The following is a 24,550-nucleotide window of genomic DNA, read 5'->3' as shown; positions in this document are numbered from 1 at the left end:
CTTTGTAGGTTATTTGTTTCTTCCCTCTTGTCATTCTCATTATCTTTTCTTTATCTTGCAGTCTTGGAATTTTGAATATGATATGCCTAGCTGTTTGCCTCCTCTCATCATCAACCATCCTTATATTTTAAGAATTAATTCTACCTTATGAAATAAAATTTAATTTGTACTTATATTCAATTTACTTGCAAAATATATAAAATGAATCTACATGCATAAGATTTTCTTATGTTCAAATTTTACTAGTTTTCAACACTTCAGCTCCATAAACTAAATGAGAAATATCCTACTTGGAATAATTAACATAAAATAGAACCTATTTTTAATAGGCTTGGCAGAGTAGAATTATAAAACCACCATAGCCTTTCTAAGCAGAAGCAGTAACAGTACATTTCATATCTGTGATTACTGGTTTCTTCTTAGACCAATTTGAGTTATATCTGGTAGGGAGTTCTCTAATTTCTTTAGATTTTCTAATGTACTACCATAATTTTCATAATATATTGAAAAAAATAGTTGTTTTGATCCCTGTATCTCAGTTCTTATTTCTAGTGTTGTGCTGTTGTTATTCTTTATTTTTTAATGCATCTTTCCAAGGGGGCTATTCACTTTTACCTGGAATTATTTGTACACTTCAATGTAATTTTTTGTAGGGAAGAGTTAGGAATAGGCTTTCACTTCAGTAAAATTCATTAAATTGAGTTTCCTGTTCTATCTGCTTTCTGTTCCTTCCCTATCATTTAGAATATTTATTTTATTTGCTTTGAACATTTATTTTTAACAATAAGTGCATTTTAATTTATATATGTTCCTCTGAGTACAGTATGCTCTGACTATCAATTCAACTTCTGGAAATTTGCTCTACAGAAATAAGAGCTTCTTAATATAAAAACTGAAGAACAAAGAAGTTTGTATTTTTTTCACAGTAGTAAGCAAACAAGCAAATAAACAACAACAAAAACCTCCAGGATACAGTCAAAATGCCCATCAATACTTAAATCATTGCTTCAGCTGTGTTATAGACTCATCAGAAAATTATCTTCTCATTTAAATTTGTATATATTGTCCCAGAGATGTCCATAAAATATTACATATAAAACAAAATTACAGAATAATGTGATTAATATCATTCATTTTTGTGGGCAAAAGAAGTTATACAAAAAACACATATGCACTAAAAAGCATTTTTGTTTATATATATGCTTTTCCAATGTGAAAGATAATGTAACCAAATTTATTTGTTTACTTCACATGAAAGTGTCAGAAGTGGTAGGGGGGTGATCTTATATTTAACATGTTACTGCATCACTTAACTAGTTTAAATACGGACTTAAAATATCTATAAATGGAAACATACAACTAGAAAGACAGAAATACATGGATATTTCTATGAATTCTGATATTAACTCTGAGAGCCTATTTTAGACTTTAATTGACTATTCTCCTTGCATTACCATAGCTTCTTTATCATGCCCTTTTCTTGTATAAATCATTATTGTAAAAGTTTCTTCTAAATAAAAGACAAGAAAGTGGTAAAGACCTAGATGGTCTTCATTTCACTCTATGTTCCCATGTAACTATGTTAGTGTTTACTGAAACTCTAGGTTGCTTAGTCTACAAAGTTTCTAGGAGGCCTCCTAAGAATTTCCTTTAATAACAAACTTGAGGAGAGTGGAGATAGTAAATTAATAGTCAGATAGGAAAAGATAAAAATAAAAAAAGTAAATAGTAGGAGGTATTCTCTTATCCCATAACAGAAAAGGACAGTTATATTGATTACTAGGATACAACTATGATTATTGTAAGAAGTCATTGTTATTTTGCACAAATAGAAAAGGGTTAAGTGAAATCAGAACAAAAAGGAGCACATGCATTTAATAGTACCTTTTTCTTGCAACGTTTTCTTGGTGGTAGCTTGATGGTGGAAAGGAGATTCTTCCATTTCTTGATCAGATTTTGAAGAAGAGAGTGAGGTATCTCCCAACGTGGAGGAGGAAGGCTCCCTTTCTGGGCGCAGTGGTTCTCCTTGAAATTCAGCGTCGTGGTCAGGTGAGAAGGGCACACTGCTAGCCACTGGGGTGAGGGATGGAGCACCAGAATCTGATTCTGGAGAAGTTCTCAAACCCTTGGGCAGAAGTGATTTGGTAACATGCAAGTGGTTATAATAACTGTCTGAAGGCTGTTGGTATAAGAGATCATAAAGGAAGTTATGCCTCAGCATCAGTTCCTTGTAATACTCACTTTGAAATCAGACCAACCTTCTTCAAGGGAATCCCCAAGAAAACTAATTTTTGTTTGTTGAGTTACAGCTGTGACTGCAGAGTTCACAACAATGCAATCCATATAACTACTGCAGCTAACACAGATACCTAAGGCATACAGAAACTGTTAACTTGTAGATTCATTCTGTTCTACAAGGTAGAGCCCACGGCTGAATATTACAGCACCATCAAGAGATAGGACATCATGGCTAATGCACCTAAGAATAAGTAGAGAAAGAACCCAAATCATAATAACATATTCAGTGAAGGAAAAATTGAGGACACAAGGACGTGAACTGTTCCAGCTGTTTCCAACTAGGAATAGAATTTGGCTGTAGAAAAATCATTATCTTCAAAAAGCTGTTGGAACAATTATACAGATAACACTGTAAATTAGGAAATAGTGATGCTCACCTTTCGCTCTAGACTGTCCTCTCCATCTGTTGAGCTGACACTATCGTAGAGTCTTGTCCTAGAGGGCTTCTGACGTCTGTTTTTTACGGAGAGCTGGGCTCGGGTTTTCAGTGCTTTTGAATCTAGGCGCTCTGTCTCTGGGACTGCTTCATTCAAGTCTAAGAAAGAACAGGGCAAAACAGTCAGTGAGAGAAACCTTTGGAGAGCATTGACAAAGAGACCACAGTTGCTGATAACAAAATCTCAAGGTCATCAGTAATACCAGGCAAGAAAATAGCTAACAAACGACACATCCTCTGATAACCCCCTGAGATTTAGGATAAATGTACATAGTCTAAGAGGAAACCAACAGTGAAGGTGAATAAAGCAACAACAAAAATCTAACTTTGAAAGAGCGTTAAGACCTAGCTATAACATCTAGAAAGCACTGACTTCTATTTGGTTATTTATGTGTAGGTATACTGCAGTATTGATGAATACAGATAAACAGGAAGGTAAGTCAGAATTGGTGATCTTATTTATTTTTTTTAAAAAAATTATTTTAGTTATTTATTCATATAAGAACTGGGGTCTAGGCCAAAGGTGAGGGGGTGAGAGGATTCACCAGAGATAGAGTGGGGAGCAGAACAGGGAAATCTATGAAATACATTGCTGAGGGGAGCAGCAGGCAAAACAGGAGAAATCTGCTGTGCTATTTGGGTCACCTTCAGGGCTGGAGATTGAACTCAGGCCACACAGGTAATTGCGTGATCTTATTGAGACTTAATCCCTGCACCAACAGGAAGGCCCCAGAGTTGGTGATCTTAAGAGCCAAGGACACAGACTTATGAAAATCAAGTTTACCACGTCAAGTATAAGTAACAGAAAGTGTCCATCAGCATCCATTTTCTATAGCAAAATTAATAGGCTGTAAAGTCCCTATCATTTTAGTCTTAACGCATTTTTTTGATCCAAACCAGGTTTTGACAATCTAGCTTTTTCTTCCTTGAACTCTCTATAATGGCCAGAATTTAAGCTAATTCAGGAAATAAAACAAGATCAGGTTATCCACACAAACAATTTAAGAAATAGAAATAATCCAGTATTATGGGTGGGTAACATAAATATTTCCCTTTCTTTTACTTTTAATTAAATTTAATTTTTAAAAAGATTAATTTATGCAGAAAGAACTGGGTTACAGGCCAGAGGTGTGGTGGGTGAGAGGATTCACCAGAGACAGAGTGAGGAGCAGAACAGGCAGATCTACTGAAGTACACTACTGAGGGGAGCAGTAGGCAAGACAGGAGAGGTCTGCCGTGCCATGTGGGTCACCTCCCTGGCCCAAGATCGAATTAGTGCTGCAGTGGCTACAGATAGCTTCATAGTGCTGTGCTTTAACCCACTGCACAACCAGGGAGGGTCCTCCTGTTCTTTTATTAACATCCAAGTTTATATTAAAAGTTATATGCTATGTGTCTCTGTTTCACTACTTTTTTCTGGATAGCATCTCTCCCAACTGGGAATGACACTGACTTTCCAAAGTAAAATATTGAACTCTTTAAATGAAAAAGAGTCAATGAGGAAAGGAGAAGAAAATGAGTAAAATGGAGCACAAAGAAAATGAACTGGGGAGGCTTAGTGGAGGGTCAAAACATGGTGCTCTTTAATCTGCCTCTCATCACCCTGCATCTCGCTCCCCAGATTCCAAGCTACCATTCTACAGGGGAAGGAGAAAGGTTACTATTAATAACCTAGGTGTTGGCTGAGGAAAAGTGCTCTCTGATTGAATTTATTTGAATGCTACTAGTCCTTGCATTTGTGTATGCTGGTACTCCTTAGAAACAATGTAGTCTGATCATTAATCTTATTTTATCTTTTCAGAGTGGCTGTTATTAAATAAATAATCATCAAGGAATTAATAAGTAAGTGCTTCTGGATTAAAATTATCAAAGCAAATAATTGTTGCAGAACATTTATAAACACTGATATTAATAGAATAAAAAAATTCTCATAGGAAATTGTTCCCAACATTATTATTAGAAATATGTGCTCTAAATATAATAAAAAAACAAAACAAGGAAGCACCTCAGGTTATACTTCTCTAATTTATAGAATTTAACATTTGGCATATGGCTCTAACAAAATTAAATGTATTTTACTCTAGGAAATAGATCTATTTATTGACTTCAACTTTTCATTTCACATATTGGAAAGAAAAGTGAATATTTAGCGAAGTCAGGCCATTCAGACATATAAAAGACCAACAAATATTCTCTAATTACTTATATCTTCATTTGTACATGTCAGTGGAAGAACAGTATTCTCCTTGATCACTTTAATCTCCTTCTTCCAATAAAATCTAACCCTGCAGTTGGGATAACTGGGAGAGAATCAACCTTACAAGTTCTTGTTTACATACAAAAATGTGGAAACACCACATAATGAAAGTAGGTTGTTAGTCATATCTGTAGGTATAATAACTTATCTACTCAAAGTGGAATGAAAAGTTCTGTAATAGAAAGCACCTTCACACACACTGTCTCATGTATTCTTCATGAGACAGGCCAGGGGAAGAATGTGTTGTTTCTTCTGAGAACTTGAGTAACTTGCCCTTACTTTACCTATAAACTATGATGAATGGCTATTCCAAATCAGCTAGTATTACACAAGTTAGTAGACAAGATTTTAATGCCATTAGAGTTCAGTTTACAGTGGTAAAATCACACATGATGTAACTTTTTCAAGGAAACTGACTTTCCAACAGACTATCCATGAAATATTATCATTAATCTTCCACATGTGTTAAGAGAGCATTACGAAAGGAAGACATGATGAAAACATTATTTTTCACATGATTTCTGCTTAGTTGGTTTAATAATAGTTTTGGCTGCTGATGACAAAAAGTCCCAAGGAAGGAAGCTCATTTTACTTTTGTAATCATGACACGTTTTGCAATAGAATCCTGGCCCTGTAGGGCCCTGCAAATCACCTAACAAACAGGATTGCTGGAGCCATTCCCTCACTACGTACTGAGCAAATAAACTGAGAGATCATAAGAACTACTTATTACCAAGGTTCAGCGTGTAGAGAACTTAGATCCCTGGCTCCATTACTATTCAGTAATATACTAGACAGTGGAATCAGACAACCACAAAATGACAATCTGGTGCATTTGCTAGTGCTCACTACATATAAAGGCTAGAGCACTTGCATGGGCCACATCTATTAATGACGCAATTGGGCAGCCTGAAAAGCAGTGCCTTAAGTATATTACATTACTAACAAAATATTGAAAACAATTATCTCTGGTCTTTTTATAGTAGAAATTCATGATTACAAAACAGTAATTCATACTATATCCCAAGGGGAAAAAATATTTTTCAAGAACCAGAAAAATGGAATGGAGCTGAGAACTTTTACTCCAACAGCCAGAAGAAAGTTGGATGACATGCAACCACTACACATACAAGTCACATCCCCATGACAGAATTAGAAGAGATGCTTGAAGATATCAGCCAAGAGTGTTGAGAACTATGCGGCTGGGCCGTTCACTGGATGGGAGATTGCCTGACTGAGCTGCTACCTTTTCTTACTACATCATTACAAGAATCAGAATAAACCATTCAGAAGAAGCTTGGAGACTTATTCACAGATAGGAAAACCAAGGCTCAAAGAAGGTCACTAAGTCAGTATTAATTTTATCACAATTAATCTGTGGAGGAGACTGAGTAGGGGTCAGGCTTCAGAAACTGATCTGCCCTCCATAAAGTCACACTCAAATCTGCAGGCAAACATCACAAGTACCCTTCTGCCTTCTTTGAATCCTTCTTTAAGTCTTTATCTTCCATACACAAACACATGCCACAGGCTAACTTTCTAAATTCCCAGAAGTATACAATATCCGAATGACAAACAAACAAAACAAAGGGCTTTTACTTGGTTTAGTACTTATCTAAAAGTTTAGTGGTTTGTTTTGTGGATGGCAACGTGGCAGGAGAAGTACAACCCATTCAGCAGTTGGAAGTTAGATGTTACTAAGTGCCAATTGGACATGCGTTCTTACTGTCATTTATTCTCTACAGAGATTGTAACCAATAAAGTAACATGACTTATAAACCCCAAATCCAGGCTCTTCCCCCACTCTTTCTCTCCAGTGCCTTGTTCAGCTGTTCATCTGAGTCAGAGGAAAACTCCCTTTCTTCTCTTCTCCATATTTTTCTTTCAGACCTTCTAGCATCAGACATAGCCTATTTCTGACTCAAATGCAGCCAGAAATACAAAAGAACAGACTAGAGCGGATCAATAACTATAGATAGAAAATACAGAAAAGATATGAAGTTGTTAAGGACAGACAGTTTTGAGTGGGTGGAGAGTTTGCCTTACTATACCTGCATTTTAAGATTAGTTTCAGTACTGCTTCAGACCGGGTCCTTTAAAAGAATTTTATGGATTCAATTATGATTTCAGCAGCTGTTAGGAAAAATGTTCTGTGAAATTAGGATGTTATATATCATATTACACAGAGACTGGTTCCCTAAAGTAATGCTGTGAGTCATTCCATTTTTTCACTAGGTTGACGTTATTTTTGACGTAAATGGAAGGCTGCCCACAGATCAGATATAGACAGCAAGGCACCAGGGGCATGGAGCAGCATAACAATGGGGTCTGCTCCGCATTCCTACATGTATTATTCCCCTCAAAAACAGACATACCTCGCCCAATCACAGTGCATGCCTTGTGCTATTAGCAACTGAAATGCTGAATATAATGAGGCACTTATTGGCTTTTTTAAACTTGAGCACTATCTGCATATCATTCATAGTCACTGCAAGTTCATAAAAGATGGGCCTGTGGGGCTTTGGCTTGATACATATCACATTCAGAGAGAGGTTTATGTATCTCACAGAGGCGTGTCAAATTGTTACCAGGAGAGTAGACCTGGAGTTAGTCTTCTTGGAATAAAATCATGAACCGTGGTTCTGTCACTAAACTGGGCAATTAACTAAACTCAGAATCCTCATCTGCAAAATGGGCATCCTGATAACATAATAAAAATTACATTGTTTGAGGATTAAGTGAATAAATAGGTATAAAAGTGCTTAGAAAAGTGGTATATAAGCACTCAATAAATACCTTTATTTCTGACATAAAAGGGAGCAACACTTTAAGTGACCCCAGTATGTATATTTATTTGAACAATTTAAAAAACATCACCATAAAATATATTATTCAGTGATAAATACATGCTGATACTGGTAGAAAAAAAACTAGAAAGATAACACTTTATACTGATGTATTTATCTCTGAAGAAGGTACTAGATTTGGAGACTTGGGTCAAAGGGAATTTTAATTTTATATGTAGTGTCAGCATTTTTGGTGTTTTTTTTAATATAATAAAAAGATATAGTAAAAAAGGGTATATAAATATTCAATACATTTTCTTTTAAAGACACTAAAGTCCATTCTAATCTGATAATCCAGTATTCTAGGACCTGCTATTCCTATAAAATGATATCCACTTGTCCCACATGAAAAGGATGGTCTTTTATGGCATGTGCTTTGGTTGCTTTCTTGCTACTTACTGTCAGATGACTTGGTGGAAATAAGGTCCTGAGGCTACTTCCTTTTAGTTTTGTATAGGGAGAGTGTCATGAATAAGACAGTCATTTGAGACCAAGTTTACCAACTTCAGTTCATTTTATGATAACATTTTGGTGAGAAACTCTCATCCTGAACTCTTAATAGTTGGTTTGTTTGGGGGGAGTTTCTTTTCTGTTACCTGAACATTGAATCATTTTGCACTCCAAGAAGTATTTATGAAAATTTCTAGGAACATTTTGCAACAAGTAGATAATTGCTTCTTCCTAATCTTTTCATCATGAGGACCAATTTTATTACTGTACAAACTACATGCCATCTGCTAACTCAAAAAATATTAAGGAATTCCTTTTTAACCTCCTTATTAATGAATGCAATCTCAAAACACCTGTATAGCCTATCAACATAATTTGGTTACTTGATTCAGGGAAGACCTTCATGGTAGTGTGGTATCTAACTTTGCTTCTTCAGCTGATGGTCAGCCTACACTCCAGTTCTCAGAGGGCAGAGAATTTCAAATGCTGTTGTCTCAGTTATGAATATTTAGTAATATCACTAGGGTGTACCAGGAATTCTAGACTATAAATCAGAAAGAAAAAAAAAAAACTACCCAAAAAAGTCTATAGTCCACCAAATATGATTCCAAGAATCAGAAGTTTAGAATATTTAAATTCAGACAACAGGAAAAGGCATTTAAATATGTTGGGATTCCTTCAGTGTCAGAGGCTTTTAGAATCTGACAGTAAAGGCTTCTCTTCACTTAATATTCAATAATTAAAATATGATCTGGCCCTCCCTGGTGGTGCAACGGGTTAGGACGTAGCACTGCTAGTGAGCCACAGCTGTTTCAGTACAAGTTTGATCCCAGCCCCGGAGGTGACTCCATGGTGTGGCAGACCTCTCCTGACCTGCCTGCTGCTCCCTTCAGCAGTGTACTTTGTCGATCTGCCTGTCCTGCTTCCCATTTTGTCTCTGGGGAATCCTCCCATTGCCCCTTCACCTCTGGCCTGTACTCCAGTTCTGTATGAATAAATAAATCTTTAAACTAAATAAATAAATAAATATGATCTAGTGGGCAAAATGTCTCGGAACCACATACTTCCGTGAGAACTATAAAGTCATGTGTACAAATGGAGTCTAAATGAAGGGGTAGGGTATGTGGAAATATCCTGTCTCTGACTTGACAACAAGAAGCTTCTGTGTTCACTCAAGGCTGCCTATATGAATCTAACTAATTTCTTAATTAAAAATTCTGGATATCAGTTTGCATGCATGAAAATTGATTTCCTTGATTAGTACATGAAGAATCCAGGTCTTTAGGTCTAAACATGTCTTAAGTAGGAAATAACTTCAGTTACTTGAAAGGACAGTTGTTGGCTTCTTTAATAGGACAGTCTTTTAACTAGCAAAAGACTTACATATATCATTACAAGATTTAAGAAAATTTAAAGTTGGTCCTCCCTGGTGGCACAGGGATTAAAATCTTAGCTTTATGAAGTTATCACCAACCACTGAGGCATGAGTTTGATCCCTGGCCAGGGAGCTGACCCACATGGTGTAGCAGATCTCTCCTGTCTCGCCTGCTGGTCCCCTCAGCAGTGTATTTCAGTAGATATGCCTGTTCTGCTCCTTACTCTGTCTTTGGTGAATACTTTCATCCCTGGCACTTCTGTCCTACACACCAGTTACTATATGCATAAATAAATAAAAATAAATGTTTAAGTAAGATAGAGAATGTAAAAGTTCACAGTACTTGTAAGTATAATGTAATATATGTGTAAAAATTTAAAGTGCTTGCTAAGTATAATGTAATATATGTGTAAGAATTTAAAGTACTTGCAAAGACTGGCCGTCCTTAAAAATGTTACTTGAATAACACAAACAATTATTTTAAAAACAAAGTAACTATATGAAAGACTTTTTTTTAGTACTCAAAAAGTACTAAAGAGTCATTTATTGTAACTTTTTAAGTTTCTTTGTAAATGGAATTTCTTACAAGTCTCAGACATATTACACAGTGCTGAATCACACCAATACTCCAAATGTACTGAAATATAATCATACCCTGATGTCACTGTCCTGCATTAACAGAAAAACCCCAAGAATCTTGATGTTGTAGTTACTAAACAATATGGCCAGCACAATGTTCGATAACATGCACACACACAGCATTTGCCTGGTGCTAATTCCAAATATAGCTGCTCATGACTCATTTTAAATTTTATAGATGTTGTGATACTATGATCGATTGTGTTTTCCTTTTGGTGGGTAGACATACCTGTGTTCACTGTGAAAAAAGCACAGAGCCCACAGCATGCATGTAGCATCTTCTTCCTACTTTTATACTCCTCTGTTTTGTCTCTGAGCTTATTCGTTTATTCAATGTTACACTAGCATCACTAGGTAGTATTTTGCAATATGTGTCATTGGAATTCATGGTGAATCACTGCATTATTTATAAAATGTAGGAAACACCTCAGAATATCTTGTGAACTTTACATGACAGGGAATTATAACCCATGTTTTGGTTAAAAATTGTCTTTCCTTGCCGAAGATCACTGTTAATCTTATCATTCTATTGCAAGCAAATAACATTCAAAAGCCAAAATAAAATATAAAGTAGCTCTGTCCACCTAAAATGGATAGGATATGGCTAAACTTAAGCTCTTGACAAAATAATTTTTTATGAAGACTTCAGATATCTTCTAGAACTAATATATAGACTGGAAGGGATGGTGACTTCCATGAATATATGAAGGTGCATGAGAACTATGAACAAAGAGAGACCATTTGCAGCTGACCACTCTTCTGACTACCTTGTTGATTTGGCAATAAAAGTCTCAATGTCTTACATTGTAGACAAATGCAAAACTTGCACAAAACTAGACAGCGATTTAGGTGTTTTGCTTTTTGAGTTAAGAGGACAGATTTTTGGCTTTAATGATATGCCTGAAATCAATAAGTATTGATTTCTCATTCATTTGGCTTGTTCATTAAAATTTCCCATACTGATTTACTGGGAATGTTCACCCTTTAATTAGTGGAGCTCAATAATATTTCATGGCCAAAATTATTTATTGGGGATTAAAACTTATTGAAGATACCTTCTTCAGGAAAAATAAAAATTGTGGAAGTTTACCAAGAAACTACATCTGTACGCATGATTAAAAAAAAAAAAAGCTTTAATCTACTGCAGAATTTTCTCTCACTCCAATTTAGAATTAAACAATGTGACAGCATGGAATAATGACCTCATTGCTCTGTATCTAATGCTCTTGTATAAGACACTCCTGATAATGTAGTGCAAGCATTCACTTTCTTTCTAATGACTTTCATTTAATGAATTCTGGCTTTAATCATGCCTTTAACCTTATTTTAAAATTCTGGGTTCTTATACTAAAAGTGAATGCTTAATGTACTCTCAGACTACTAGGAAATAAATCGGAAGCGATGGTAGGGGTCTGGCCTGCATGCCTAGGTATGAAAAAATTCACAATCATTGATGCTCGGAGAAGGCAAAAAGGATATGGCTAAAGTCCAAGCAAAACCTAATTTCTTGAAGGAGTCAGTGATATCAGGAAGACCCTTCTAAATGTAAATGAAGGAGGAGTAACGGATTAATTTTATCTTATGAAATTTGGAAAATATGTTTTTAAACCAAAAATTATTTCATGGTTTTTCTAACTCTTATTTTTCAATGATGCTCCTTTCCATTTTAAAATATTTTATTTGTGGGAAAATGTATACCATACATGTAAGCCATACAGAAGGGGCAGGGGAAGACATCTGTGAACTTACCATCAAGCTTAAAAACAAAATCCTTACCTTCTCTCTGCTCTATTTCTAGTTGAAGCCCTTGATTGTTCTCCTAGTTATTTCACAAATGTACCCCTAGTAGATAAATTTGGCTTGCTTTTTAACTTCATAAACTTGGTAATGAATTGCATGTAATATTTTTTGTCTGCTCAGCATTAAATTGAAATGTATATATAAGATTGATTCACTTTTTTCTGCATTACTATGAATAACGCTGCTGTGCATTTTTGAATGTCTTTTAGTACACATTAGCAAGTGCTCTAGGAGGCATTTAGACATATAGAAGTGAACTTATTGGTCCCCAGAATTTGTACATCTTCCATTTTACCCAACATATCAAGCTATTTTAACAAAATAGCTGTCTATGTTTTCAATCCCCCCCCCATATGCTAGCTATCACATATTATGGTAAAATTTTATATTTGCATTATTATTTTTCCTGAGTTTGAGTGTTTACTTTTACTAACTTGTGGGCCTCCTGTTTTATGAACTGAGTGTATATGTGTTTTGTCCATTTCCCCACTCTGTTAGGTACCATCTCTCAAGTTTTTGTTTCACTTATGTTATGGTGTTTTATGATTATTCTAATATTATTGTAGCCAAATTCATCAAACTTTTAAAATTGATGTATTTTACAAATCATCTATTCTACATTTTCTTCTAAAAGTTACTGTTTCTCATAGTCGAGATGTCAATTCATTCGAAATTTATGTTGTGCGTCCTAATTTCATTTTTTCCCCATTGAGAAGTCAATTTTCTCAGCATGCTTTGTTAGTCCATCTTTTCCCCATCATTGTGCAGTGTCTTTCCTGTATTATCTCAATTGACCTGAATAGTTTATTCTGTTTCTGGATTCCCTTTTCTGTTATACTGGTCTACTTGTCAACTGCTGAGACTATACTATCTATACTGCTTTAACCACCATAACTTTGAAAGGAATCTCAGCATCGGAAGGAACAAGTTCTTTACTATGTTCTTCCTTAGAAGGATCTTGACTATTCTTGGTTAAGTTGTTCTTTCATATCCATAATCAAAGCCCTGCTTAAATTCTGAAGGAAATTCTATGTAATATACACATTAATTTGGTATAATGGCACCAAGGTCTGTCTTGATTGCCTTTTGCTAAATTTATATTGGCTATCTTATATTTTTGCTTCTATTATAAATGGTATTTTATAAAAAAATAGTATTTCTATTAGAATTCATTGGTATCTAATGATGCTGAGTCACTTGTGCTGCTAACCTCATATTAATTCTAATGGTCTATAGACTTTTCTTTTTTTTTCCCCAGGCATTCAACTTATTGCCAGTGAATAATGATACCTGTGGTTATTTTTCTCACTCTTTCACTTCTCTCTCTTGTCTAGTACTTGTGAGGACCTCCAGTAGAAAATCCACACTGTCTCTATCAGTGAAGCTGTTTTGCTGCTACATTGTGGAAGTACCAGATCATCCAGATTGTGTTTCTCCTCTATCTTCAAGGTTTTATGTCACTGAAATATTTGTCAGTCTCCCCTAAGGCAAGGTTAAAATGAGTGACAAAAGTTCATTCTGATTCTTTCTATATTTTCTCCTCACATCCATCGACATCCACCTTTTTCTCTGTCCATGTTTATGAGACTTAAGATAATCCTTACTTTTTCTCACTTTGCCATTCTTCTAAAGCTTTCAAAAGCTGATTCCTAAATGTTACCCTTGTCGAAGTCTTTTGATACTTAATGTAGTTGTATTTCTTTCATCAAGCTTCTTAATTTTAAAGGGAATTTTTTACTTAATATTTTACCACTTAATATGTTTGCTAGAGATTTTGTTAGCCTCACAAAATTGAGTTTAAAAGGTATGTCTAATTAATCTTCACCAGGAGTCAGTATTGAGCTTTAGTAAATGTTTATTTTTCTCTTCCTCATTTCCTATTGAGAGGATTATAAACTTTTTTATTTTTGCTGCCTAATGTGTGAATTATATGAATTTGCTAGTATTAAACCAGCGCTGCATTCCTTACATAGACACAAGTGGGTCATGATTTTTTTTTTACACAGATATGTTTCTGATTTCAACTTATTATTTTGGCTTAGGCTATTTAATAGTTTTTAGTATATTTTTTCCTTAACTGATAATACATTGTGAATCTTGAGATCATTCTTATTAGATGATTTCCGCTCCTACCCCTACCCTTTCTGAAATGTATCCTTTATTTTTTGAAAACCTTTTGAGAAAATTGTTTCATTTTAAATGCATCCCTTTGTTAAATATACACAAAGATAAGAACTGATGGACAGAGAACTACCAAGCCAGAGTGTCTTAGCAGCTTCAGGGTTCTACTGACAAACCCACACATCCTGGGTTTGAGACCAAATGCACTGGACCCAGGGTCCAGGTGCAGACTGCTATCTTAGAAATCTACTTTTGGGGAATCTGGTGCCCTAATACAGCAGCCAAACCATTTGTGGAAAAAGAGTAGGGGAAAGGAGAGAAAACGAAAAGGTTTTATTTTCATATACATATGCCTGCTCTTCCAGGATATTCTTAAATTACCTTGAAAGTAGCCAAGAAATTGTCTTGTTTTTAAGTACAACCAGGATTGAGTTATTAATTCTGACCTCAATTTTTCTGATCTGCCATCTTATAGTTTAAGTCTTTTTCTTCTTGCTCTCAATAGAATCAAGAAAAAAAAATCTTCTTGCTCTCAATAGAATCAAGAAAAAAAAAAGTAACAAAAAGAAACAAGAGTACATGTTTAATGCCATCCCTCATGTTCTCACTTTGGGGATTAATGACCTGCTGGATGAATAGATGAGTGTGAGAAAGCAGCAGCCTGGGTAATAATACCTATCACTAAACTTCATGTAAGTCTTAGAGCTCTATTTTCAAACCTACAAGTTCCCCAGAGGCTCCTGGTATGCACCAGAACTCTTAATGGATCACAATGCTCACAGAATTAAGTAAAAAGTCCTTTTCTGACTTTTTTTGACATAAAAGTAAAATCTACTTTTACTCCAAGAATACCATCTGGCACTTCAAATGACCCTACCTTTAACACAAGACTTATGAATCAGGAAAACACTATTCTAACATTATGTACTTTTTCTTTTTTCACACTAGTTTTCTTCTCTTATGAAGTTTATATTAAATATTAAATTATCTCATACCAGACCCTCATCTCCTCACCCTTGATTTCAGTCACCCTACACATCATATACTTTGACAAACATTTGATGGTGCCAATCATTGTCCTTTCTACCTAGTCCACCTTCCTTTTCAATAGTCATTGTACTTTTAGGCTCTCTGTGTGGCCAGTAACTTTTTTTTTTTAAAGATTTATTTATTTGTGCATACAGAACGGGGTACAGGCCAGAGGTTCAGGGGCGGTGAGAGGCTTCACCAGACACAAAGTGGGGAGCAGAACAGGCAGATCGACGAAGTACACTGCTGAGGGGAGCAGCGGGCGGGTCAAGAGAGGTCTGCCACGCCATGTGGTCACCTCCGGGGCAGGCGGGAATCAAACTCATGAGGATTCTCAGTGCTGTGCTTTAACCCGCTGCGCCACCAGGGAGGGCCTGTGGCCAGTAACTTTTAAAAAGGAATTATGCTTACTTCTGGCTTCTCAAGGTAGGATACATAACCTCATAACCTGTATTCCTATGGAACTTGTGCCTACTGAATCTTATTTTTTCATTCAGGATATCTATGGAATATGAGTTATCTTTTTCTAACAACAACCTTAAAATATTCAAAGCTGAGAACTACCCTCCATATATCCTAGTATGCCTGAAAGCTCAAGAACAGAATGTTGTTTTAAAAACTTTTCTAGGGGATCTAGTCAAAATGACATGATGACACTTTTTTCCTTCCACAGCTCTCTAGCCTGTGTTCTCTGCTCTTATTGTAATCCTGACTTAAGTAGGTAGACAATCACAAATGTTTCTAGTCACTTCAGGGCTGTGGCTATAATAAAGATAGATAATAATGCTGGTATGGACCAGCATTACTAAAAATGCTGACATCAATGGGCACATGACACCACATGGCAAAATACCATTTTCACATCTTGGAACACATGTAAAACAAAGAGTAATATTTATCCAGCACACTGAAGCAAGCTAGAAGCCATCTCCAGATGTTATATTTTTTGGTGGGAAAATGCTACATTTGTGTTATATGTTGTAAGAAAGCCACATTAGAAAATATTAAAGAATGCATTTATAAACATAATCTATCAAAATTCTAATGTGGTCCTTCGGTGAGCTTAGAATAGACAGAACCATGTAAAGAGTGTTCAGAAATACTCTTTTTTTTATACGATTTATCTATTTATTTGTACAGAGCTGGGGTACAAGCCAGAGGTGCAGGAGAGGTGAGAGGCTTCACCAGAGATAGAGAGGGGAGCAGAACAGGCAGATCGATAAAGTACACTGCTGAGGGGAACAGTGGGCAGGTTAGGAGAGGTCTGCCATGTCATGTGGGCCATCTCTGGGGCCAGGGATCGAACTCGCACTGAAGCAGCTGCAGCTATCTTGCAGTGCTGTGTTCTAACCCACTGTGATGCAGGGAGGGCCCTCAGATATATTCTTTTTTTATTTTTAATAATAATTTATTTTTACATTTTTTTTTTTTGCATTTTCCCATCTCAGTTGCAATCAGATATATTCTTAACTGTAGTAAATTTTAAATTCTGCAAATGGTTTCATCACTCCAGAAATTTATAATAATTCAATGTGAAGAGTCACATCTGTCCTCAGTTGGGGGCTATTTCAGAAGAACAAGAGTTAACATGCACCTATGGCCATGGCTGTGCTCTTCCTTTCCTCCTCCTCCATTTCTTCCTCCTTCACTCTTCCCTTTCATTCTGTTGTGTTTTGTTTTTTTTTTTTGCCTACTATTTCATACCATGATAATTTTTCATTGATATATAATTTTTATTCCTTTTGCTTCACTGAGCTTCCTCAAGACCTAAAAATATTCTAAACCACTCATTTTGTATATAAAACACTCTAGTACTTGAAATGTAATTGAGAACTGGTTAGTATATAGGAAGCAGAAGGCAGAGCACTGAATTTTAGGGGCAGGGACATATACCCCTCCTGTTGCAAAAGGTGTGTGGTTGGAGGAAAGCGGGGAGGAGTCTTCAAATGCCAGGGCTGGTGCTTGGTCCAAAGCTTTACTTTCTTTTCTAAACCTGTAGGACTTTAGCGTTCCCTAGCAACAGAAGCAAAGGATCAATTTAGAAAAGTGCTTTCCAGAGCACTCCTATCTAGCTACTGACCAAGCCATTTTAGTTTGCGTGATCAAGCAATTGAAATTCAAGGAGATTTATCACTGGCTGTCCTCAGCAACAAAACAGGAAGAGGACTGCTTGATATGTATGCTACTATGTCTGCGATGACTGATTCTACCTATACTGCACAAACATGAATTGGTTTCAGTAAGAATTAGTAGTCTCTGCATCTCACTGTGAATCGACAGTGTTGCTAGGGAAACTGATAATTATGTGGCAAAATGGAGGGTGTAGAATAGAAAAAGGGTTCAGAAGAAATGTAAGGTTTTGATTCAAATTAGCATGCTAATTGCATAGTTTGTTGATCTTCTGTAGCCATATAATTTAATAAATATTATTAATTATATGACAAGATACAGATTTCTGAACTGAAAGAAACCATCAAAAATGAATCAAATTTTGGAAAACACCTGGTTACTGACCACACTTTGTATATGCCACAGCAGGAACATGTATCTATTATAAACCACACTGAGTTTTAAAAATTAAAATATTAAGAAAGGAAAAAAAAATCACTGATTGGATTTGATATTTTCTTTAGAAGTAACTATTACGGTTCCAGATATAAAAATTGCATTTTTAGAAAAGCTCTAATCAAATAGAATATAGTTAATATAATGATGTAGTCAAAATACTTGCTACGGTATGGACCAAAGTAGTATTATTTTTATATTACACATAGTAAGAACCACCCAGAAAAGCAACTGACCTGCCTATAGTTATACAATTCTTTAGTTAGCAGTAATGGCACTAAACACTCCTCTTAAAGCTGCCTCTTAAGAATGTTACAGATTTTACTTTCAGGGAAAATAATATAAACTTAGTGAATGGGCTTAAATCTCTAGATGTTGCTTTAATTTAAAATTTAAAATGGAGTTTTCTAATACTGTCCATTTTTAATAGCTAAGAATTTAGCTCTAAAAGTTAATGATCTGATATAAACACTTGTTTATAGGAAAATCTCATTGGAGTCATTTTAATATGTGAGAAAGATCATCAAAGAATTAAACAGCTCATTAGTGAACACAGTTTACAGCATGTCCAATCTCTGGCTGTGTGTTGTCAGTCCTATTATGACAAGCCTGCTGAGAAGTGTTCTTTTATTTTCACTGTCTTCAAGAACTACCAGGTAGATATCTTCACAGATTAAACTGAATATTTTATACCCTCCTACACATTTATCTTTATAAATTCTTACATGGTTTCTAATTTCTAAATATATGCAAGTATTTTTCTATGTTAGATTTATAAATGAAGATTAATTATATTTAGAAAAATGTTAACATAGTGTACTTATGTGTCACGGAGTGCAACTACAAGGATTTCCCACATTAATCCCTTTGGAGCATTGCCAGAAAATGTTTGACCTAAAGAATTATTGTAAGATTCATTTTCTTTGTGCTCATGTATCAGTAAATTTTTTTTCCTTTTAGAAAAAGTAATGGAATATTTATTTTTATATTTTATACACATATGAAATATCTATATATATTATACATAGAATCAATATGTATGCTATAACTATTAAGGCATTCTAGTCATATTCACACATTCTGTGTGTTTCTGTGTATGCATGCATGTGAAAATAGGTGGTTTATTTGTGGTTGATTATAAAAGAAGATAACCATTTGCAACAGAAAATGTTTCCAGTATCTTGGCTTATTTGGTCTCTTACAGGAAGAATATATAGGACACCAAGGTGACAGCACAGAAGTCCACAGCAATTCTTTGCTTACTTCATTCTGAGTGTTAGAAGCAGGTAACCAACCTTTTGATGTTATGAACAGTCTTTAGCCTAGTGACTTGGAGTCTGTAAGCTTTACTCATGAATACATAAGTAGTTCAGTCAATCCCAGATAGGATAAAGGACTACCTTTTCAATGTGGTTAACTACAAAAATTTTAGGGTGGCTTAAAGGATATTTGGTTTGTTTTAAACTGGAATCTTATTATTTATTTGTATCAAATCGCTTATTTTTTATAAGACCTAAATACTAAGTTATCATTTTAATGAGCCTTTTCTTTATTCCCACAGCAGGAAGAATTTTTCAACTTTCAAATCCCTTTAAAAGATGTAGGTGAAATGATATAATTTTTAAAAATAACTTCTGTGGTTAGGTTTGACAGACCTTGACTGAGGCCATCCTGACAAGATGTTTGCTTGACATCCATGTTCTCCATGGTATCTCCTTTAGAGACTTCACCAAGAGATGTTCTTCTCTCAAAGATGTTGTTGTTATTGTTAACTTGAGTTCCATTCTGCTTCAGTAGCTTGAACACCTCAGTTTCCAAATCTCTAATCTTAAAAAAAAAAAAAAAAAAAAATCGTTCATGAAAAAAATCATTCATTCCAACAGGTCTCTGTCCCAAGCATGAGGTGAAACGTTACCCCTCTTCAGTGGCAATGAGTGTACCACTCACCCGCACTTGTAGGCCTTGAACTTCTACAAGATGAGCTTTTTCCAAATCTTCTATTTTCTTTCTTTCTGCTTCCTGTCTTTTGATGAAATCAAGTTCTCTTAATAAGAAAATAATAGATATGATTGTTTCAAACACATGATAACTGAAGAAACATAAAAATTCTTACTTGAAGCACTAAACTGTACAGCAAGACACATAACTGGGTAGTAATTTAAATAAGCAAGACTCAGCACAAATAGAGAAAAGGTATACAGTAATAAAAGCAAATAAAATAGTTCAATGAGTCACAAAGTAAAAGGCCAAAGCTTCCATTCTGTTTATTATAACTTTCATGTGCAGCTGCTGATTCTAGAGCACCAATACTTATTAAGATAGAAGGTACCGCACTAGTGACCTAGTGACCTACCCTTGGGTAATTTCATAGAGATAATTATAGGTCAGGTAAGTATGATTCCACATTTACAAATTAATGAAATCCAAATAATTATAAGAAGACTGTTTTCTATGTATGACAGTGGAGAGTGGTGATGTGGATCATTTACACTGGGGCTATCACACCTCTAAGGGGCTGACCAGGAGAAGAAATATCTACTTTGAGAGTCTAGAATACAGCATGCGATTGTAGCAAAACTTCTTATAAAATTACTGTAAGAAATAACATAAGATATGACTTTTATGTCCAGAAGAATTAAAAAAGTGATGTTCTGAATTTACAGTCACAAAGAACATCTCCCACCTTTCAAAAGCAAACTTTCTTTAGTAATCTTTGTAATGTTAAAATATTATTTCCAAGATAGGAAGAAACACAGATACAGTGAAATACAGTGAATTTTATATATATGCTTAGTTCCTACAGCTTGGCGTGGAAAGCCAAAAGATGTACTAATCCTCCTCCCCTTTTTTAATTGTCCTAGCTAATCAGAAGTAACTGATAAATATGCAGTAGAACACTCCCTGGTTGGTTCCCTGAAATTACACAAAAATCCAACAGATGGAAGCAAAGCGGCATTAGTTTGGAAAGAGCTACTGAAATTCAAACGCAGAGTGTGGTCCCTCACAGTGAACCGAGAACCTTGTTATTCTTTCAACATCTGAGAAAGGCAAAGTGGCAGGGCATGGTATGTTGTTTGTCAATACTTGCATTACCTGTACTAGAGAAACTTTACCGTTATTGATTCTAAGAGCAGAGAGAGAAGCAGCCTGGTCAAGAATCCAATTGCTGCTTTGTATGTGCCACAGTGGCCAGTATCACTCTAGGAGTTTAGCACTTCGGTATGACTTGCTTCCAAATTACAGTGATACATCAAAAAGGTTAGAGGTTCAAATGTTTTAATAATTACTATCACTGATTATAAAATACCATCAGGAGGTAACTGGTTACTCAAAAAATTGTAAAATAAACAAAGCAGAAACTTGTGACACAACTATAGAGTGGTTTCAAGAATTAATGTCTATATATGCTTTCAATATGCTTCTTAGAGGGATAAATCTGATAACAAAATTACTGGATAGAAACATTTAGAAATAAAGACTATTATTCTTAGTCACTAGAGTTGCTTACTTTTGTTGAAAATCCTTGATCAGTTTCTTTGCCTTGTTGTACTTCTTCTCCAAGGCCTGATACTGACTTTGAGTCTCTTTGAGGTGTTCATTCACTGTGTGGCATAACGTTTGCGCCTCAATCCAGTAGCTCTCCAACTTCAACATTCTTTCTTTGTTCTCTTCTATATTCTGTTGGAGTTGGTTTTTTTCTAGTTCCCACCTCACCTTCTCATTTTCTGCTGCTTGCAGCTGGACAAAGCAAATACCAAGGCAAGGATAATCTGGATATTTTTGTGTCAAAATTCCCCCACTTTTTATGCAGGTTTTAGGTTAAATGCCATTGTTACATATACTCAGTCATCAAAAACCTTGAGATGAATAGAACTTGTATTATTTTCATTGTTTCATAGATTATAATATGAAAGCCTCGATAAGTGAAATGATTTGTTCAAGGTCACACCGCTTATAAAAAAAAATTGGATTTGATTCCAAACTCATGAATTTTCCATCACATCACATGGTCTGAAATTCTATCATAATATTTTAGTTTAACTGATTCTACCTATGGATTTAACATGTTTTAGGTTTTCTTTTTAAACAATATGGTTATATTTAATAACAACAAAACAGATGTGAGGAGTGACAAGGAGGGAAAGAGAGAGGCAGAAGCACAATACGGGTGTAATGATCAAGAGGAACATTTGAGTCATTTAGTTGCCATCGGACCCGCTCTGCTGTCACTGCCTTAAAACCTTTGACAAGTAACTGAAGTTCTCTGGGACTCAATGATATCACCTATGCAACCGAATTGTGATATAACACTTTTGTGTGCTTGGAATAGTGCCTTCAGTGTAATCTTATGAAAAATGTTAGTCACTTTTAACTTGTTTTTAACCCTTTTGATATTATTACATATTTCACTCCAATTGATGTGAACATAACCTGCTCATATTGTGCTTGCAGTGTCATTAATTTACAAAGCTTTAGAAACACAAATTTGCATAAAATTATAAAGCCCAGTATAAGCAGAAATGTAAATTATTGCTGGATTCATTTAAATCATTCCAATGAAATACAAAGGCAATGGTGACTGTGACTAGAGACTCTGAGGAATAGGTATACTCACAGATATACTAAATGGTCAGTCTTGCTCAGAGATAATTTATTTAAAGTAACTGTTTGACCTTCAAATAGTGCGTTATCTATTTCAGATATTTTCTTTAAAGTTCAAAATGATACAGCCTTTAGAAACTATTAATTTTCAAAATCTAATATATTTCAAATCCTACAGAATTCAACAAAGTATGTTTTTACTTATATTTGAAACCAAATCCATTGGTAAAGCATTACAAAGTAAAAAAAATAAAATAGCTAAAAACATTCAAAATTAGGGATATCATTACCAACATGGATAATAAAGAGCCTTATTTTACCATGTCATCTGATCTGTGGACATTATATGTCAATATAATAACGAGAAAAACTATAAAGTACTAATTTATAGAGTTTTCTAAATTAAATGCTGACAGTCTAAATCATGTTTTGTTATAATAGTTTTAATCACATGGGAATCTTTTTCCCTTGATAGTAACCAACATTTATTTTTAAATCTTCTATTCTTCCATTCTATGCAAAGAAACAATAGCAATCTAAAAGGGGACTAGGTTTTTACTGCATCTTTTATTAAGCAATGTTTTGTATTCAAGTTGTTTATTTACCAGCCACTACTAATTTAAAAATTATTATTCAGAGAGCTGGGCTGACACCATGAATGATGTATAGACATGTTTTGACTAAAGAGTTTCAGAGTTATTAGCTGAGAATACCATTTAGCCAAAAATAGCCTTGCTAATTCATCTCCATTTAAAACATATGGAAAAACCAAAACAAGTGTTCAGTGTGAATAGGGAAACGGATCATTAGTGGTGGACAGGAATTATGTCTTAATTTTAAAAAGACCATAAAAGCAACAGAGAATATTGTTTTAAAAGTAATTCAAAAGACATTTTAAATCTTTGAAATTACATATTTGACAAAACTAGAAACAAATTTAGGGTTTTTAAGTCCCGAATAATTTATCAATCAAAATGCCCTTTTGAATCTTGTATTGTTTTGTAAATAAACTAAAAAAATAAATACCCCTTTTCATTGAGAACTACAGTTTCCCACAAATTTAAATAAAGTGAACTAAACTTGTTTAAAAGTTTCTAGCAGCATCTGGCATCTAAAATCAAGTGTGGGTATATTATACTAATTTGAAAATAATAGATTAATAAAACTCAGATTTTTTTCTAAGTAAAAAAAAATTAATGAACCATTATTAAAATAATACATTGCTTCTGGTGAGTAAGTTAAACATGAAAAAATGACAAAACCTGTTTTTTAAAAGGTGACTCAAAGGAAAAAGATATAATAGCTTGTGCTTAAGTTAGTCAGTAGTTAGAACATAATTCAGATGCTTGAACCATAAAAAATCTTTTCTTTTGGAGAAAAGCTCAGGGGGAACTGGTCACATATGTGCAAATATGTAAATGTGTTTCTGCAAAATACTATGCTGCTTTCACTGCAGTTGTATGGTGATATTTACCCCCTACAGGAATGTGATTTCACCGGCAGGGCAGGTTAGTCTATGCCTCTAGCAATGGATATGAAGGTCTCACATTTGTATTCTTTCAAATGCACAGGGAACAAGTCCTATAGTCCAAGGGTTGAATTTATTCATAGCATCTGAAGTTTAAAATGTACAATTCAAACACCATATATTGGTGCTTACCTTGGTCTTCAATTTTTGAATCTCTGCTTCTGTAACTGCGTGTTTGATTTGCAACTGAAAATTGAAAACAAAGAAAAAATCTGAACTGAGAGTGTCTCTATATTTTTAAAGCCTCAGCAGCTGGATGAATACCTTATTACATCGCAGAAGGCCTAGAAAGGTGCTGCAATGCAGCAGGTTGTAAATTAAAATGTCTAGTGTGTAAAATGACTCATTAGGTGCAAACTAATTAAACACAGGTTTATGGCTCACTCCCTAACATCGGGTTAGGTTGCAAATTTAATTGCTCAGGGACCAAAGAGAAGAAACGTTTTTTTTTTTTTTTTTTTTTTTTTTAAAGATTTATGTATCTGTGCATACAGAACTGGGGTACAGGCCAGAGGCTCATGAAAAATAAGACATCTTTTAAGTCTCATCCATCACTGCTAAAGTGATTGTCTCATCTTGCAGTCCTGCCCAAAAAAAAAAAAAA

The 24,550-nt window shown here is 34.8% G+C and overlaps 1 protein-coding gene across 7 annotated transcripts in view; it reads right to left on the bottom strand.

Annotated features, from left to right (window-relative positions):
- The window catches only part of PPP1R9A (protein phosphatase 1, regulatory subunit 9A), a 281,612-nt gene that overhangs the window by 35,664 nt on the left and 221,398 nt on the right, over positions 1-24,550 (bottom strand). For 4 of the 7 annotated variants that reach the window (XM_012720896.1, XM_012720898.1, XM_004676698.2 and 1 more), the window contains 6 exons: positions 24,079-24,132; positions 21,325-21,554; positions 19,764-19,860; positions 19,472-19,643; positions 2,676-2,833; positions 1,885-2,179 (listed from right to left, as the gene is read on the bottom strand). In XM_012720896.1, coding sequence (XP_012576350.1) covers positions 1,885-2,179; positions 2,676-2,833; positions 19,472-19,643; positions 19,764-19,860; positions 21,325-21,554; positions 24,079-24,132 — 1,006 coding nt within the window. The remainder of the gene's footprint in view (positions 1-1,884; positions 2,180-2,675; positions 2,834-19,471; positions 19,644-19,763; positions 19,861-21,324; positions 21,555-24,078; positions 24,133-24,550) is intronic. The other 3 variants (XM_012720899.1, XM_012720900.1, XM_012720901.1) reach the window with 1 other exon arrangement.

Source organism: Condylura cristata, unplaced genomic scaffold, assembly GCF_000260355.1.
Source record: "Condylura cristata isolate star-nosed mole 26May11 unplaced genomic scaffold, ConCri1.0 scaffold00005, whole genome shotgun sequence".
NCBI lineage: Eukaryota > Metazoa > Chordata > Mammalia > Eulipotyphla > Talpidae > Condylura > Condylura cristata.
This window is presented reverse-complemented; position numbering and strand designations above follow the sequence as displayed.